Genomic DNA, 14,409 nt, shown 5'->3' with positions numbered 1-14,409 from the left:
CCGCCACAGAGTGGACCAGAGTGTGTACTGTAAGATCAGAACAGTCCCCATCAGAATGTTGAAACTATTAAAAAAATGTTTTTATAATGATTGATTTGGCTGTGTATTTATTTACCTTTCTAAGGTGTGAATGTGGGAATTTGGTAATAAGTGCAGTAATAATTTTTTTTTTTTAAAAGACCTGTGTGATATAACATTATGCAAAATATCTAGAATTTATTTATCTACGTTAACAGGCACATCGATGATATCCTACTGGATCCTACAATCAACATGTATTATAACTTTATACAGCAGTATCAAAGAACATCTTTTCACTGCTTTACAACTCTGTTGTATAGTTTTGGAAAGGGACTTATAAAGATCCAGACATATCCCCCAAACAAACGTCAGTCTCGCCAGATGGAGCCAGCAAGAGTGTTGGTTGTGTGTATGAAAATGTCCAGTGAAGTCACATCAATTGTTTTCTCAGGAGCAGCATCGTCAGACACATCCGAGGTGCTTTGTTAAAGGCCAAACGCACTCTGGAAATTAAAACACATTACACGTTTAGCACACAAAACACAAAAAACACATGACATATAACCCGACATTGATACACCTACATCAAAGCCTGCATGCTGAGGCCTTTATCAATATAAGTGAGAAAGATGAGGTGGATATATAAAACAGAATCTCTGATGTACAGTGCCCTTTGATATACCATGCCTGCAACAAAATATTAAATAGAATTAATTAAATATTAAAGCAAGCAAAACGATACACTGCACTGAAATGTCATGCAGGTCACATTTGAGATGATGCATGCGTTTTTAGTATCTGGGGTCTAACCACATGCACTGACTGGATTGGACATGCTGACAGACCTGTACCTTTGACCTTTCGGCCAAAACACTAAACTGTGGTTGGACGACTGCTTCCAAACACGTGCCCTTTAAACAATCACAGAACGTTCAGCGTACTGGTAATGTCTATTTACTTTGTCTATTTACTGTACTTAAGTACTTAGGCAACGTGGCCAGGGTAACAAGCTGAGTTTTACATTCAGTCCTGAAGTACATTCGTGCTTATCTTAGCAAATAATACATGAAGCTGGCTAGTAATTTAGGATTTACTAAGTGCCTCACGACTGTGGCATAAATATGATGACTGCATCTTCACCACAAAATCTATTGCCTGAAACATCCTTACGGCACACCATGGCATAAAGCCAGGGAGTATACATTTGTCAAGATTCTAGAGTGTTAGAATGTCCTTTTAATTCTCACCAGAGTCCATGCGCAGGTTGAGAGGTGAGTGGTAGATCTGCAGATACTGCTGGGGGCTCATGAGCTCCTTTCTCCCCAGGAGTTGGGCCAGGACGTCCTGAGGGACCAGCAGATCTGGCACCGCGTCCAGCACAGAGCCTGGAGACGTCTTAGCACCCTGGACCATGAAGAGAGAGGGTGATCAACTGGGTTCGAACCACAGGTCAACGGCAACACCACAAGACTGTGTCAGGCCACTGAGCTAAAGCCTAGGTATAGTACACTGTGAATCCTAGGGAGCTAACAACATACTTCAGGTATCAGGCTATACTCACCACACCATCACAGAGGCTAAACAACAAATGATTCCAAATATTAAATATAAAGGAACAGGCTATCAATATGTTGATATATGAATAACATCAATGGCTGTGATATCTAATTATAAAATGAGAAAGTGTCCCTTTAATTTCCCAGAGATGAATCCAAGACATGACAAGAAGGACTAGCTCTGGTTGAACCCCCGCTCTTGATGGCTCACCTTGGTGGCTGTCTGGAGGTGATTCCCCAGCTTGAGCAGCACTGACAGGGCCGTGCGTACTAACGTCTCTGTGCTCTCGTTGTCAGACTCATCTACCCCCACCAGAGTCCTGGCCTGAACATTCAACACCTTGTAGCTCCATTGGCCAAACAGCCTGCTGGGAAGGTCATGTGACATCACCACGATCCTAGCAGCCTCAACCAGGTCACTGAGGATGGAGACAGATAGTAATAATATATATATATGCCATTTAGCTGACGCTTTTATCCAAAACGACTTACAGTGAGTGCATACGTTTCAGTATATATGGTCCCAGCGGGAATCAAACCCACAACCTAAGCGTTGTTAGCGCCATGCTCTACCCACTGAGCCACAGGGGACCAGATAGGGCCCATGACAACATGACACCAGAGGCGTCACAACTGTAACTGTTTACAACTGTAACTGCATGTCATAAACAGAGTTTACTGTATGACTGTGTCAATGTGAAAAGAGCACACGAGGGGCTACATATTGGACCCCCCCCCCCAACCTAGTAAGGACCAGATCTAAGAGGTAAATAATGATAGTTTGATAGTTTGATCTAAACATACATGGAGCTTCCTAGTCCTTCATCTTTAGTACGGGAGTGGAACTTTACCAGTTTGTCTGTTCCTGCATGTCCCTCAGGTCCTTCAGCAGAGAGACCAGAACCTCACTGGAAGACTGGAGGAGAAACAGAGAGCACGGCCGAGAGTCACACTCTAGAGATGCTCCATATAATTCTGTTTATTGAAACAACAGAATATTCTGGAACATGGGTTTCATAAATGGCTTCTCTATGTTTAGCATTGATTACCTCAATGACATGCAGCATGCAGGTCGGGTAAATCAGAAGCAGGCCAGTGATGCCGTCGCCATGGTAATACCTCTGCAAGCGCAGGTTCAGCTCCTCATAGTGTACTGTACAGCCCAAAAATTAACATATGGATTACTGCTTTGCATGAATTACTGTGGGCAAAGATTTAAAAACCAATGCAAATTCAATGCTGAATGCTGAGGTGGGTGACTGGCTTGATTCCCTTGTTTTTAACATACATTGTTACATTTTAATGGAGGTTCCACTTTGTCCCGAACAACTGCTGCTAGCTTTTAATGCATGCATTCTATTCTGTTCTTTTGTGAGAGAATTCCATTTGACACGCGCAGACAAAGGGCTCTCTCAGCCAAGCCTCTTGTCTTCTCCTTCACCTACATCGAGGTGTGAAAGCTATAATGTATTCCTTGAATATCAAGTGAACTTTGAGACAGAGAATCCACACTAAGAGGAATCAAAGCGGTACAGTATTTCTGTTATGCTTATTCTTATTCTGCATTTATTTGGTAAAACCAGCATTTACAGAGTAAGTAGCCTATGTTCAGCCTATCATCAGAGCCTCATGGCCATCAGAGACCTGGCCAGGTCGTTACTGTAAAAGAGAATGTGTTGTAAATAACCTACTTGGATAAATAAAGGTAATATTACTACTTATAAAGATGTATTTCGTTAAGCATTTAAGAGGCATGGATTTTTAATTTGACCGATCAGCAGGGACTTCTTTCATCCTCTTTTAGCAAAGAGATGCTCATGGGTTTCGAGCTGAAACCTGACTCACTGTACCCTACCGGGCCTTCTGTCAGTGGAACAGTGATGCCTTGTAATCCGCCCTGGAATGCACATCCTCTTAACCTTAATGGCTCTTAAATGTGTTCTACAGTGACGGCTGGCCCACCTCCCAAGTCTCTCCTGTCTGCGAGTTGCTGGGGGATGCTGGCGATGACTATCAACCGGTGTAACAGGAACTTCTGGAGAGACAGAGAGGAAGGGTATTAAGGCACCTGGTGAGTGAGAGAACAGGTACAGTATCAAGAACAGAGAAATAAGACATCCAATAGCCACCCACTCTTCACCCACTGTATACCTACCTGGACAATCACAACACAACACAACACACAACAATCAAACACACTAGTAACACATAGGTGCTCACTCACACTCACTCAAGTCTTTTACAGAACACGGGTGTGTAGACTGAAAAGTCTCAAACATACACGTGAGCAATCTAACAAGCACTGACATATGAAGAAAAAAATATTTCATACAAATGTACACTTTGAAGTAGGTGTCTTGACTGAAACGTCAGTGATTATTAAACAATTGATTTTTGCAAGTAAGCCGTGTTACATAGAGATTTTCTTCACAGTTTTTGAGTTTTCTCTACTCTGTTTGCACCTGCAGGGACAATATCAGGTGTGCAGATATGTTTTCTTAATGTAAATGTATAATAAAATAGTAATATAACATGTATGTAGAAGTAAACAAAAAGCCAAGTACTTTGTATAAACTGATACTTAAATTGAGAACAATGTTAAACACTTGACTCCATAACCATAGCCATTACCATCACTGTAGCCTTAAACTTGACACTTGAATACCATCCTGTCTTCCCTGTAAACCTCCCTATAACCCAACCTCCTGTATTATACAAACCATTTCCTCTTGGGAATTCAAAAGCCTCCTTTGCGCCATAAAACAGTGAAACAAACTAGTTCCAACATCCTCCTCCTTCTCCTTCTTCTGCTGGTCAAGACTTAACAGGCTCACTGCCTCCATCTCTCTCCCCCTCTCTCTCCCCCTCTCTCTCTCCCCCCCCTCTCTCTCTCTCCCTCTCTCTCTCTCTCCCTCTCTCTCTCTTTCTCCCTTCTCTCTCTCTCTCTGTCTCTCTCTCTCCCCCCCCCTCTCTCTCTCCCTCTCTCTCTCTCCGTCTCTCTCTCTCTTTCTCCCTCTCTCTCTCTCTCTCTCTCTCTCTCCCTCTCACAGTCAAGTATACTGACGGACCGTAGCTAGGAGAACAGCTGTGCCCAGCCCTCCTCCCTCAGTGTTTGTCACTCTCATGGTATATCCTGGAGACCTGCCACCGTTCCCCCTGGTGCAATAAAGCCAAGCCTTCTATCTACTGCGCACAGCTGCAGTGCACCGAGACTGCCAACATATCCCACTGATAGAACAAGACACAGACAGACCCAATTATATAAAAAGATAGCAGCCCTATCTGAGGGGAATGTTTTGAGGAGGATGAGAAGGGAGTGCGCCAGGCAGTGTTAGTGTTTACTGTAAAGACTCCCCAGCCATCCGATTTGATTTGATTTATGTTTTGGTACATAGTACTGTTAGAAAGTACAGAACCCGGGGGATAACACAATACATGAAAGCATTACATTTATTTCCAGTGTGGTCCCTTGTGGAAGACACCCAGGACACTCTGTAGGCTATGCTACCCTTAACTAGCCAACGCGTCCATGCAGGCCAGGGATACCTTGTTTATTCTGTGGATTGCCAGTTGGAGAGGAGAAGTCTCTATGACAACAAATCCCATTCTCTCAAAGAATAGCAGGTCTCATTTGAATATGAAAGCAGTCTTGTGTTTGAGTGCTGCCACACAACCCGTTGCCATATTCCAGTTTCACTGACTATGGCTGTGACTGTGCAACTTTGTATAAGGATAGTCCAGTCTAAGGGGGAATTATATTACACCAGTTCAAGTATAGGTTTTTGCACTGGCATTGTTATTGTACAGATAAGTGAAGTGATATATTACCAAAATTGCTCAAACATATGGATCATAATGTGCAATTGAGGCCTATGGAGAGCACCAATAGCATGCATTGAGATGTTGTGTGCTCGTTTTGTTGTTGTTTTCCGATGCATCAAAAAGTTACCAGTACAAACCTTTCTGACAGCTCTGTGGGACTCCTCCAGTTTTGCAAACAGCGACATTCTGTCTTCAAAGCCTGAGTTCCAACCGTTCAGAGGATCACTATCAACTTTTTGAGATTTGGAAGCCATGGTTATTTGTAGTTGTGTTACTAAGCAACAGGGTCGAGTGTGTGTGTGTGCGTGTGTGCGTATGTGTGTGTGTGTGTGTGTGTGTGTGTGTGTGTGTGTGTGTGTGTGTGTGAGAGAGAGAGAGAGAGAGAGAGAGAGAGAGAGAGAGAGAGAGAGAGAGAGAGAGAGAGAGAGAAAGAGAGAAATTAAAAGAAATACTAAATGAAACATTCAATTAAAAGAAGTAAAAAAGTAAACGTGTAAAAGTGTAATGTGAATAGAACACATTTTCTTTCATAAAAAATATTATAGTAAATGACCACCAGATGATGCTGATATTCAAGACTCAGTATTTTGATGCGAGTGCACAGCCCTCTCTCGTGCGTATGTTGTGTGACGAAAGCAGCGCGTGATAATCCCTGCCTCCCAGCCCACCGGTAGTAGCGATGGCTCTTTTTACTGAATCGGTTCTTTCGAACTCGTTCAATTAAAATAATCGGATTTTTGATTCATTTCGATTAACTTGATTCAGAAACACTAAAAAAAAAACTCATTCCGACTAAACGACTTTCTCATTCACATCAGTTAGTCGGAGGGAGGCTTTTTTTGCAACATGGACTGATACAATATTATTCAGCAACTACTGAATCACCATCATTACAGTTTAAATTAAATTAAATGTTATTTGTATACACAAAACCAGCAATAGGCATGCTTGATACAAAACCCCTCACATCAGTTGAAATTTAAGAATAATAATTTCAATGTATGTCCACGCAGGTTATGATGATGTGCAGCTCAGTTCAGTCACTAAACTGAAAGCAAGCCTCAATCTGCGGTCCTCAAACTATCGTTGACGACTCATTAAGTTTGACCAAACTGCACTGGCTCGTATGTGGCCTATACATTGATTGTAAAAAGCCAACTATATAACTCTATTGGCTCAGGAGCGCTCATTTATCATTGTTTTAGAAGTAAAAAACGAATGAACGAATCAATTGTGAAGACGAATCGACTCACTCGAACCACTAAAAAGAGTCGTTCAAAAACAACGATTCGTTCGCGAACTGCAAATCACTGGATACCGGAGCAGCATTTCAACAGTTTCTTCACAACTGAACGACAGAGAGGCCGAATGATGGACTGAAACCCCATTTCAAAGGACGAGGCACCGACTGGAAATGTTCAGGAATCAGGTATTTAGACTCAATTGCTCAATTTTGACATTGCCTTTTTTTAAATATGTTTTATTATCATCATCAAAATATAATTCCTTCGTATTCGGTTAGCTAAAATGGCTAGCTGGCTAGCTACTAGCGTCTGACAGCCAGCCCATCGAAGAAGCTTGTTGTGTCTCAACCGCTGGACTCTTAAATGCTTCCCTTTTGACAGCCCAAACAAACAGTGTATTTGGACAGTCAACCCTAAGGTGGTTATCATTACCAAACGTGTGCTATGATTATCACTTTTCCAGCGTCATATTTACAGCGTCATTGCCATCGGTGTCCGACTCGATCTCCCCGAGGCAGCATCACTCTAATAATACCTCCTATGGGGCGTCTTACGCTGACGATGTGGGACGTGAGATCAGATGCGGTTCGCTTTTACGAGCTAGTTCTAAGGGGCAAAGAGGCAGAACAATTTTGAGATCAGTCTTCTTTGAATCGGCTCGGTGATCAAGTTGAGGTGATCAAGCATTTTTGGTATGTCGGTGGAATACAGTGTGGATTCCTGGCAGCGTCATCACCTCGGGTTTCTGTGTAAGGGATGATGAATGAGGCAAGAATGAGATCATGGTTTATCCCCTCACAGTGAAATCATCAGTTTGAGCTCAGCAGGGACCAGACAGAAGTTGTGATCATAGAATCAATTTACTTTTTTGATATCTAGTGACTATGCTCTGCTCTGGGTGTAGCAGAGTCTTTCCCTGTCCCAATCAGTGCTCCTCCATGTACTGTACAACAGGTAGCCTATGATAGGCGATGACATCTCTTATTACAGTGATCTTCTTTTGCTTTACTGAGCCACATTTCTTGGGTTCATTTATCCAGAGGAATAATCAACTGAGTTTTTCACTGAATAATGTAGGCCCTCTGGTTTTAGGCAACGCATGCATCCGCCTGGCGTGGCAATTAAAATCAGTGATATAATATTAAAAACAACTCCACTGACTGCACTATTTTCTATCTATTCATGTGGTAGGATTTCTGTTGAGTGAATTGAGCTGTTTACTGCCTTGTGTCAAGGCTCTTTCACGCCATGGAAAGTTTTCTATGCATGTCAAGTTGACACTACACTCCCAGTGCAACTTGATGCTCAGGAACCAGGATATCACTGTGATGTACAACAGAAGATGTTATTGTCCCATGCCCCCTGCCCCTTTCAGACTGACTGACATTCCCCATCAGCATACTTTGCTGCCAAATAGCCCATTTGAATGCCTAATTAGCCCAGAATGGATTTACTTTGACCCTGCCTCTGCTATCATATATTGCTATGCGATTGACAGCCTTTATTATAAGATTATCCTGCAGTGCCCAGATAACCCACATGCGATTGGATTAGCGAGGCTATATGAAGCCATAACTCCCAGGCTTGACACAGTAAGCGCCATGATGACTTGGGAGCAATATGACAGCAGTCTGGCTCCTTTGAGCTTTAGCCCCTCATCTAGGCTTTTCTCCCCCTGGCCTCGTTTCATGGCTGGTTCCACATGCAGACCCTTACCTCTGGTCCCCTCTCTCTCTCTAGGCTAATTATAGTCACTATGATGAATGGGACTCCAGCAGTTTTTTTTACCTCTGGGGAAATGGATATGTCTGTGTATTTTACCACCCTATTTCACTTTAATCATTTGGCCTCCTACATGGGCCTTAGTTATACTTACTTGGTGGAGCAGCAGCGGTGGTTGTTTTTGTTTTTGTTTCTCCAAGAAAGGGGCACTGTTAGGCCACCAGATAGGCCTGTTTTGGTCAAGGAACAGAGCCGTTCACCTGAATTGGGGGACTAAATCAAACGTAAACATGGTCAGATTGTTGTCTTGCTCAGGTCTTATTGGTGTTAATGAACGCTAGTGTTGGGATCATAATAGTTAAACAGAAGTTGACTGTAGAGCTCTTTCATGTGATGATACGTAAGGCTGCCTGTATCTGTTCCTCTTAACGCACATCATAGAATTCCAGAACGGTGTAGATAGATAGTCTGCAGTGTTCTCTATATAACGCACAGTATTTGAGGCTGTGGATGGCCCTTTGATGATTCGTTCCCTTTCCAGCTTGGCTTAATCATTGATCTGATGGCTCTCTGTGTGTCCTGATGGGACTTGGTGTGTGTGTGTGTGTGTGTGTGTGTGTGTGTGTGTGTGTGTGTGTGTGTGTGTGTGTGTGTGTGTGTGTGTGTGTGTGTGTGTGTGTGTGTGTGTGTGTGTGTGTGTGTGTGTGTGACGTGAGACGTGAGACGTGAGACGTGAGACATGAGTGCATGTGTATTAGAGATCACTAGTGTCAGTGAGACTATGCCTGTCTTGTGAGGGGATAGAGCTTGCATCCCATAGGGCACTGACTGTCTAACTGTCTCAGAAGCCAAGCACTGACTGTCTAACTGTCTCAGAAGCCAAGCACTGACTGTCTAACTGTCTCAGAAGCCAAGCACTGACTGTCTAACTGACTCAGAAGCCAAGCACTGACTGTCTAACTGTCTCAGAAGCCAAGCACTGACTGTCTAACTGTCTCAGAAGCCAAGCACTGACTGTCTAACTGACTCAGAAGCCAAGCACTGACTGTCTAACTGACTCAGAAGCCAAGCACTGACTGTCTAACTGACTCAGGAGTCATGGCACTGACTGTCTAACTGACTCAGGAGTCCAAGCACTGACTGTCTAACTGACTCAGGAGTCCAAGCCAAGCCAAACTGAGTGCGGAGGAGAGAGGTTCTGTGGCCTGTGGCTTTGGCAAAAGCAGAGGTTCCAGAAGGGTTGTGGGGGAGGTCATAAATCAGACTTTTGGGCTAGTAACGATGGCCAGAGATTTGCTACAGGTTTGAGTCATGTTGAGAGGCCACTAAAAGGCATTACCGTATACCGCGGTATTTTGAAGGGAAGGTATACCATCCATACTACTACAGTAGGCTAAATGATTACTGGACCAGACTACAAACTGCTGAGTTGAAGGTCACTCCAATGGGATAGGATTTGTAACTGGATACAGCAGAGAGAGGGCGTCAGTCTGGTACCACACTGATACAGCAGTATTATTAGCCTAACAGTTAGAATGTTGTTGTTGTTGTTGTTGTTGTTTCATTATGATGTAGCCTTGTAATAGAACCTTCTCCTCTTGATGTTTCAGATCTATTTACCATGGACACGGATATGATACCAAAATTCTCTTCGAAAGACGAGGAAATTGACTTCTGGAAGTCACTCTCCCTGAAGTACCAGAAACGGTAGGTGTGCCCCGTAAAGAACAAGCATAAACCACGCCATGTCTTTCTGTTACCTTTTTAACCAATGGTTTGATTTAAGGCCATTGTTCATTCTTATCTTCTTTGACTTGAACTCTGACTGTGATCTGACTGGGAACACTTAGGTGTGCCTGCACTGTGTGTGTGCGTGGGAGCAACACCAACAGCACCTAGTACTTGAAAGGAAATTCCCCAGCCAATCAACTAGCTCTCCTCTCTCCCCCATCTAAAGAGCAGTTATAAAAACAGATCCACTTTCACCTGTGAAAGACCTTCATGGAAGAGACCAGCATTCGGAACGTTCTTGAATGCCCCTCTCCTTCCGAAGGCACAGATCCCGTTTCACGTTACACAGACGAGCCTTGTTATGTCTGTATGGGCGACATTGAATGAGATGACGTCGTAGAGGTTAGATTCCAGTTATTTTTGTTTCACTCGCTGTGAGAGGCTTTGACTCGCTGTGAGAGGCTTTCAGTCGCTGTGTAAGACCTGGAGCTTGAATTAGCCCTCCGGTCCAGCTCTCTGAATGGGCATCCGCATCACAGCGGGCTGCCTGATGGATGATAAGAGGCCTCTCTGATAAGATCAGAGTGGACAACAACAGACAGGCACACCCAGCACTGAGGGAAGCAAGCTTAGGCTTAAAGCACACCCAGTTATATAAGAGTCTCTGGGGGACGTTCAGCCTCCTCACAGTCACAGAAGGCCACTTCCCTTTTCCATAACCTGTTGTTGTTTTTAAATAGGTGATGTCATTTACCGGGTTAAGAATGACTTTGGGGGTACTCAATGTCAGTGACGCAGTTGTGTGATGTTTATAGCAGTGACCCGGGACTTAGCGTTTTGAAAATGATTTCCTTCAAAACCGTTGCACAAGAATGTTCTGTGGTAATAAAAAAGTGAGGAGGACGCTCGGGTTCCCTGACAGCTAAGGGATATCCGATAGGGACGTCCGTCTCGTGATGGGCAAAACAAGCCGGAGCGTGTCAAATCCCAGACATGGAGGCTGCTGCTGAATTTAAATGAGTCACACAGGCAGGGACGAGGAAGTGGTGACCTGCCCCTGGCTTTCCCTTACAAACACTCGAAAGCCCTTGTGTTTTAGCCTCAGGGCAGCACAGGGCAGTACAGGGCAGTTGGGTGTTTGATGGCTTTCCCTGTCTCCAGACCCCTCCACCCGACCACCCTACACCCTCCACCCGACCACCCAGTCCCGCCATCGGTCACATGCCTGTGGTATGCCACACTGCCCCTTGTCGCTAAGGCTGCTGCCATTTATAGCCTGGCTGTGCTGTGCTGTGTCTGTATATCCCTAGCCCTGTTGGCAGCAACTTACATAACCCCCACCACCCTGAAACACTGTCCTGCCCCCCTCCCCCCTCCCCCCTCTGTGGCGGCATGCCCACAGTAAGCAACTAGGTCTCAGTGGTTATTTATATAATACTGTTTCCCCTCGTGGTCTGAGTGTGTACAGTGTGTACATGACCGTTCCCTTATGAAATGTGGAGCCCAGACAGATGATGAAATGTGTTGTTGGTAAACAATGCCAGGGCGTTCATTGATGGGCTGACTGACCTTTGTGGTGTTTAGATAAACAAAGAGGAGATCAAAGGTTGTGTGTGTGTGTGTGTGTGTGTGTGTAGGCTATATCCTTCCACATTATAATTCTGCTTACTCATTCCTGGTACTGTCCATTAAACTGGATTAAGCTTCTACTGGATAAGCTAGTCTTTTCACTTCCTCTTGAAAGGATTCTGCTCTAATTCTACCCGACTCTTTGTTGATGCTGTTGTGTACTGCAAGTGCACACGTTAAATACGTTCCCATTATCTAGTGCTTTTTGTTTACAAGGCAAAACCTTAACAGTCCCAGTCTTAATAGTCCCTCCTAAAGACCTCTTCACCCCTACTACCCCCCCTGTACTAACCCTACCCCATACCCTAGAGACCTCTTCACCCCCACTATCCCCTGTACAAGTTCTCTCCTGTTAATAATAAAAATAAATATCTAAAGGCTTGTGGCATTACGACTGCCAATGGCCCCTGGTATGAGCATTGATTACTTTGTCTTATGATGACTTGGATAGATGATTCACTTACTCAAACAAATGTATTTGTTGTAAGTAGCTTTGGATAAAGGCGTCTGCTAAATGGCATAAATGTAAATGTAAAAAACCTCTCTCTCTCCTTGGCTTTAGTTACCAGGATGCCAACGAGGAGCTGCTGGAGTTCCAGGAGGGCAGCCGGGAGCTGGAGGCAGAGCTGGAGACCCAGCTGGGACAGGCTGAGCATCGCATGAGAGACCTGCACTCAGAGAACCAGAGAGTGAAGAATGAGGTCGACTCACTCAAGGTACAGTTTGGGGGGGAAACAGGCTATCAGTCAGATCAGCCCCAAGTTGAAGCTACCGCCCTACTTTATTATTCTCTGAATGAAACATTGATGGTCTGAAGTGAAAGCCCTGTGAATGTGGCACATATTCATGGTTCAAATGGTGTGTATATTGTTCCTTAAAAGGTTTGTTTTTTGGAGAGGGCCTTTCACTGATGTACTATGTGGCTCTTTGAGAAGCCTTTAAATCACGCCGTATACCCTTGGATTGAATAGTTAACGACTAATTAAATGTTCCTGCCCCTTATATCCTCTCTTGTCCTTCAGCGTTGTCTCCTGAGAGAGAGGGAACGTGTTGATAGCTGCTGTGACCCTAGGTGTCTGTGTGTCTGTGTGTCTGTGTGTGTCTGTGTGTGTCTGTGTGTGAGATAATCCCAACTCATAGGAGGTTATTATTATGAGAGAGGTCTACCAGGCATGGTCCAGAATGATAAGATACCCTTGTCATACAAGTGCCGACCCAAACTGTATTATGTTGGCTTGGCTGGGATGTTTTATCTTGATATTGACCTTCCCAGCACAGTTCTACTGTGGTAACTATGGTGGATGCGTAACCGGGCCAGTACAGCTCAGCTCAGTCGTGTGAACAGGACATTAGTTTCAAATTCATGTGTAATCTAAATGGAAATCTCTTTCGTATGAATGAGGAAATCACTTCCCCCCCCTCCCATTCTCAGCACTGGACCAAACCGGGGGTAAAAATGGCACCTGTGTGCATCACTGGACCTCAATATACACCCGATCGTTCCAGCTGTGCTCGTTTGCATACATGAATGTCAACGACATGACTGATCCGGTGTGTCTCCAACCCCATCTCTCGCTCCATAATCAGCGCTGGGTCGAGCCTGGCACTGTCCATGTTCACATTAGGCAACCTCCAGCCAAGCGAGACAGTCACCTCGCAGATCAGATGTGTGTCTGTGTGTGTGGGGACAGGAATGTGTTCCGCTTCCTCAACCGCCTCCTGGTTAGTCCGGCCGAAGGAAAGACATAGCGTGCATTCATGTCTTTGTTTGTGGCGAAACCCGCAGTGACGAAGCCTCTCCGAGTGACGTCGGACTGTACCGTAGGAATCTTAGAAATGTTTCCTCGCTGACGGTGCTTGACTGCCTCTGTGAATCTTGTGACTGTCTCGTAAGCGTTAGTCTAGATACGAGGGCTGCGACTTGATGTGTCGCTTGAAGCTTTTAATGTGTGTGTGCCTGTGTGGAGTGGTATGTTGTGTGAGTATGTTGTGTTAGAGTGGTGCAGTTACTATGAACATGTGATGCATGCAAAATGACATTCCAGGGCAAGCAGAGGCCGTCTGGCACAGGTAACTAGTTCGTTGATTTTTATTCACATCATAATCATTTTAGTTTGTATTTTTTTTTATTTTCATGTTTTTAGGGCATTTCTGCTTTTATTGGGATAGAGACAGTAGAGATTGACAGGAAGGATGGGTGAGAGAGAGGAGGGATGACATGCAAGATATGTCGAGGGTCGGAATCGAACCAGGAACCTTGCGGTTATGTGGTATGCGCATTAGTGTGCTACGCCACTGAGCGCCCCATTAGTTTGTATTTTTATCCTGGTTAGTCTCGTTGAGATGAGGATAAAATCCCTTTTTCAAGAGAGACTTTTTCAAGTTATGACAAATCACAAATGCAATTCATTCAGACGTGACCCATCCAGATATAGGTCAGACAGACGGGCCCATGCCTAGGCTCATCTATTGTATTGAGTGGAGCGCTCCAGAGCTGGGGATGTAGGTCACAGTTCTATCCCGTAGCCCTGGATCGCTGGAGCAGCGGAGCACAAAAGAGTTGCCCTGAAAAATAGATGATTGAATCTAGGTTAACGGTGGTTCCCTCCTCTGGTTGGGTGGTGCATGGTTTTGGAAAACCCTGTTCCTGCGGACGGCTCTAACCCGGCCTGGTTCCAGAGCTG

General features: G+C 44.5%; 2 protein-coding genes across 5 annotated transcripts in view; one reads left to right on the top strand and one right to left on the bottom strand.

The window, feature by feature from the left end:
• Nucleotides 1-894: 894 nt before the first annotated feature.
• On the bottom strand, nt 895-5,596 carry LOC310817322 (testis-expressed protein 47-like; the record flags this gene model as incomplete). The annotated part of the gene is made up of 7 exons (XM_083687848.1): nt 5,537-5,596; nt 3,540-3,612; nt 2,627-2,730; nt 2,429-2,493; nt 1,789-1,996; nt 1,269-1,425; nt 895-932 (listed from the first exon to the last, which is right to left on the bottom strand). The coding sequence occupies exons 1-7, from the start codon at nt 5,582-5,584 to the stop codon at nt 895-897; spliced, it is 693 nt and encodes a 230-aa protein (XP_083543974.1). The 5' UTR covers nt 5,585-5,596.
• A 1,129-nt stretch (nt 5,597-6,725) lies between these two features.
• Nucleotides 6,726-14,409, top strand: part of ndel1a (nudE neurodevelopment protein 1-like 1a) — a gene marked incomplete at its 3' end in the record, with an annotated part of 14,832 nt that continues 7,148 nt past the window's right edge. For all 4 annotated transcript variants that reach the window (XM_083687841.1, XM_083687842.1, XM_083687840.1 and 1 more), the window contains exons 1-3: nt 6,726-6,828; nt 9,976-10,072; nt 12,288-12,441. In XM_083687841.1, the coding sequence (XP_083543967.1) occupies nt 9,987-10,072; nt 12,288-12,441 (240 nt within the window). In that variant the 5' untranslated portion in view covers nt 6,726-6,828; nt 9,976-9,986. The remainder of the gene's footprint in view (nt 6,829-9,975; nt 10,073-12,287; nt 12,442-14,409) is intronic.

Source organism: Argentina silus (assembly GCF_951799395.1).
Source record: "Argentina silus genome assembly, chromosome: 16".
Lineage (NCBI taxonomy): Eukaryota > Metazoa > Chordata > Actinopteri > Argentiniformes > Argentinidae > Argentina > Argentina silus.
This window is presented reverse-complemented; position numbering and strand designations above follow the sequence as displayed.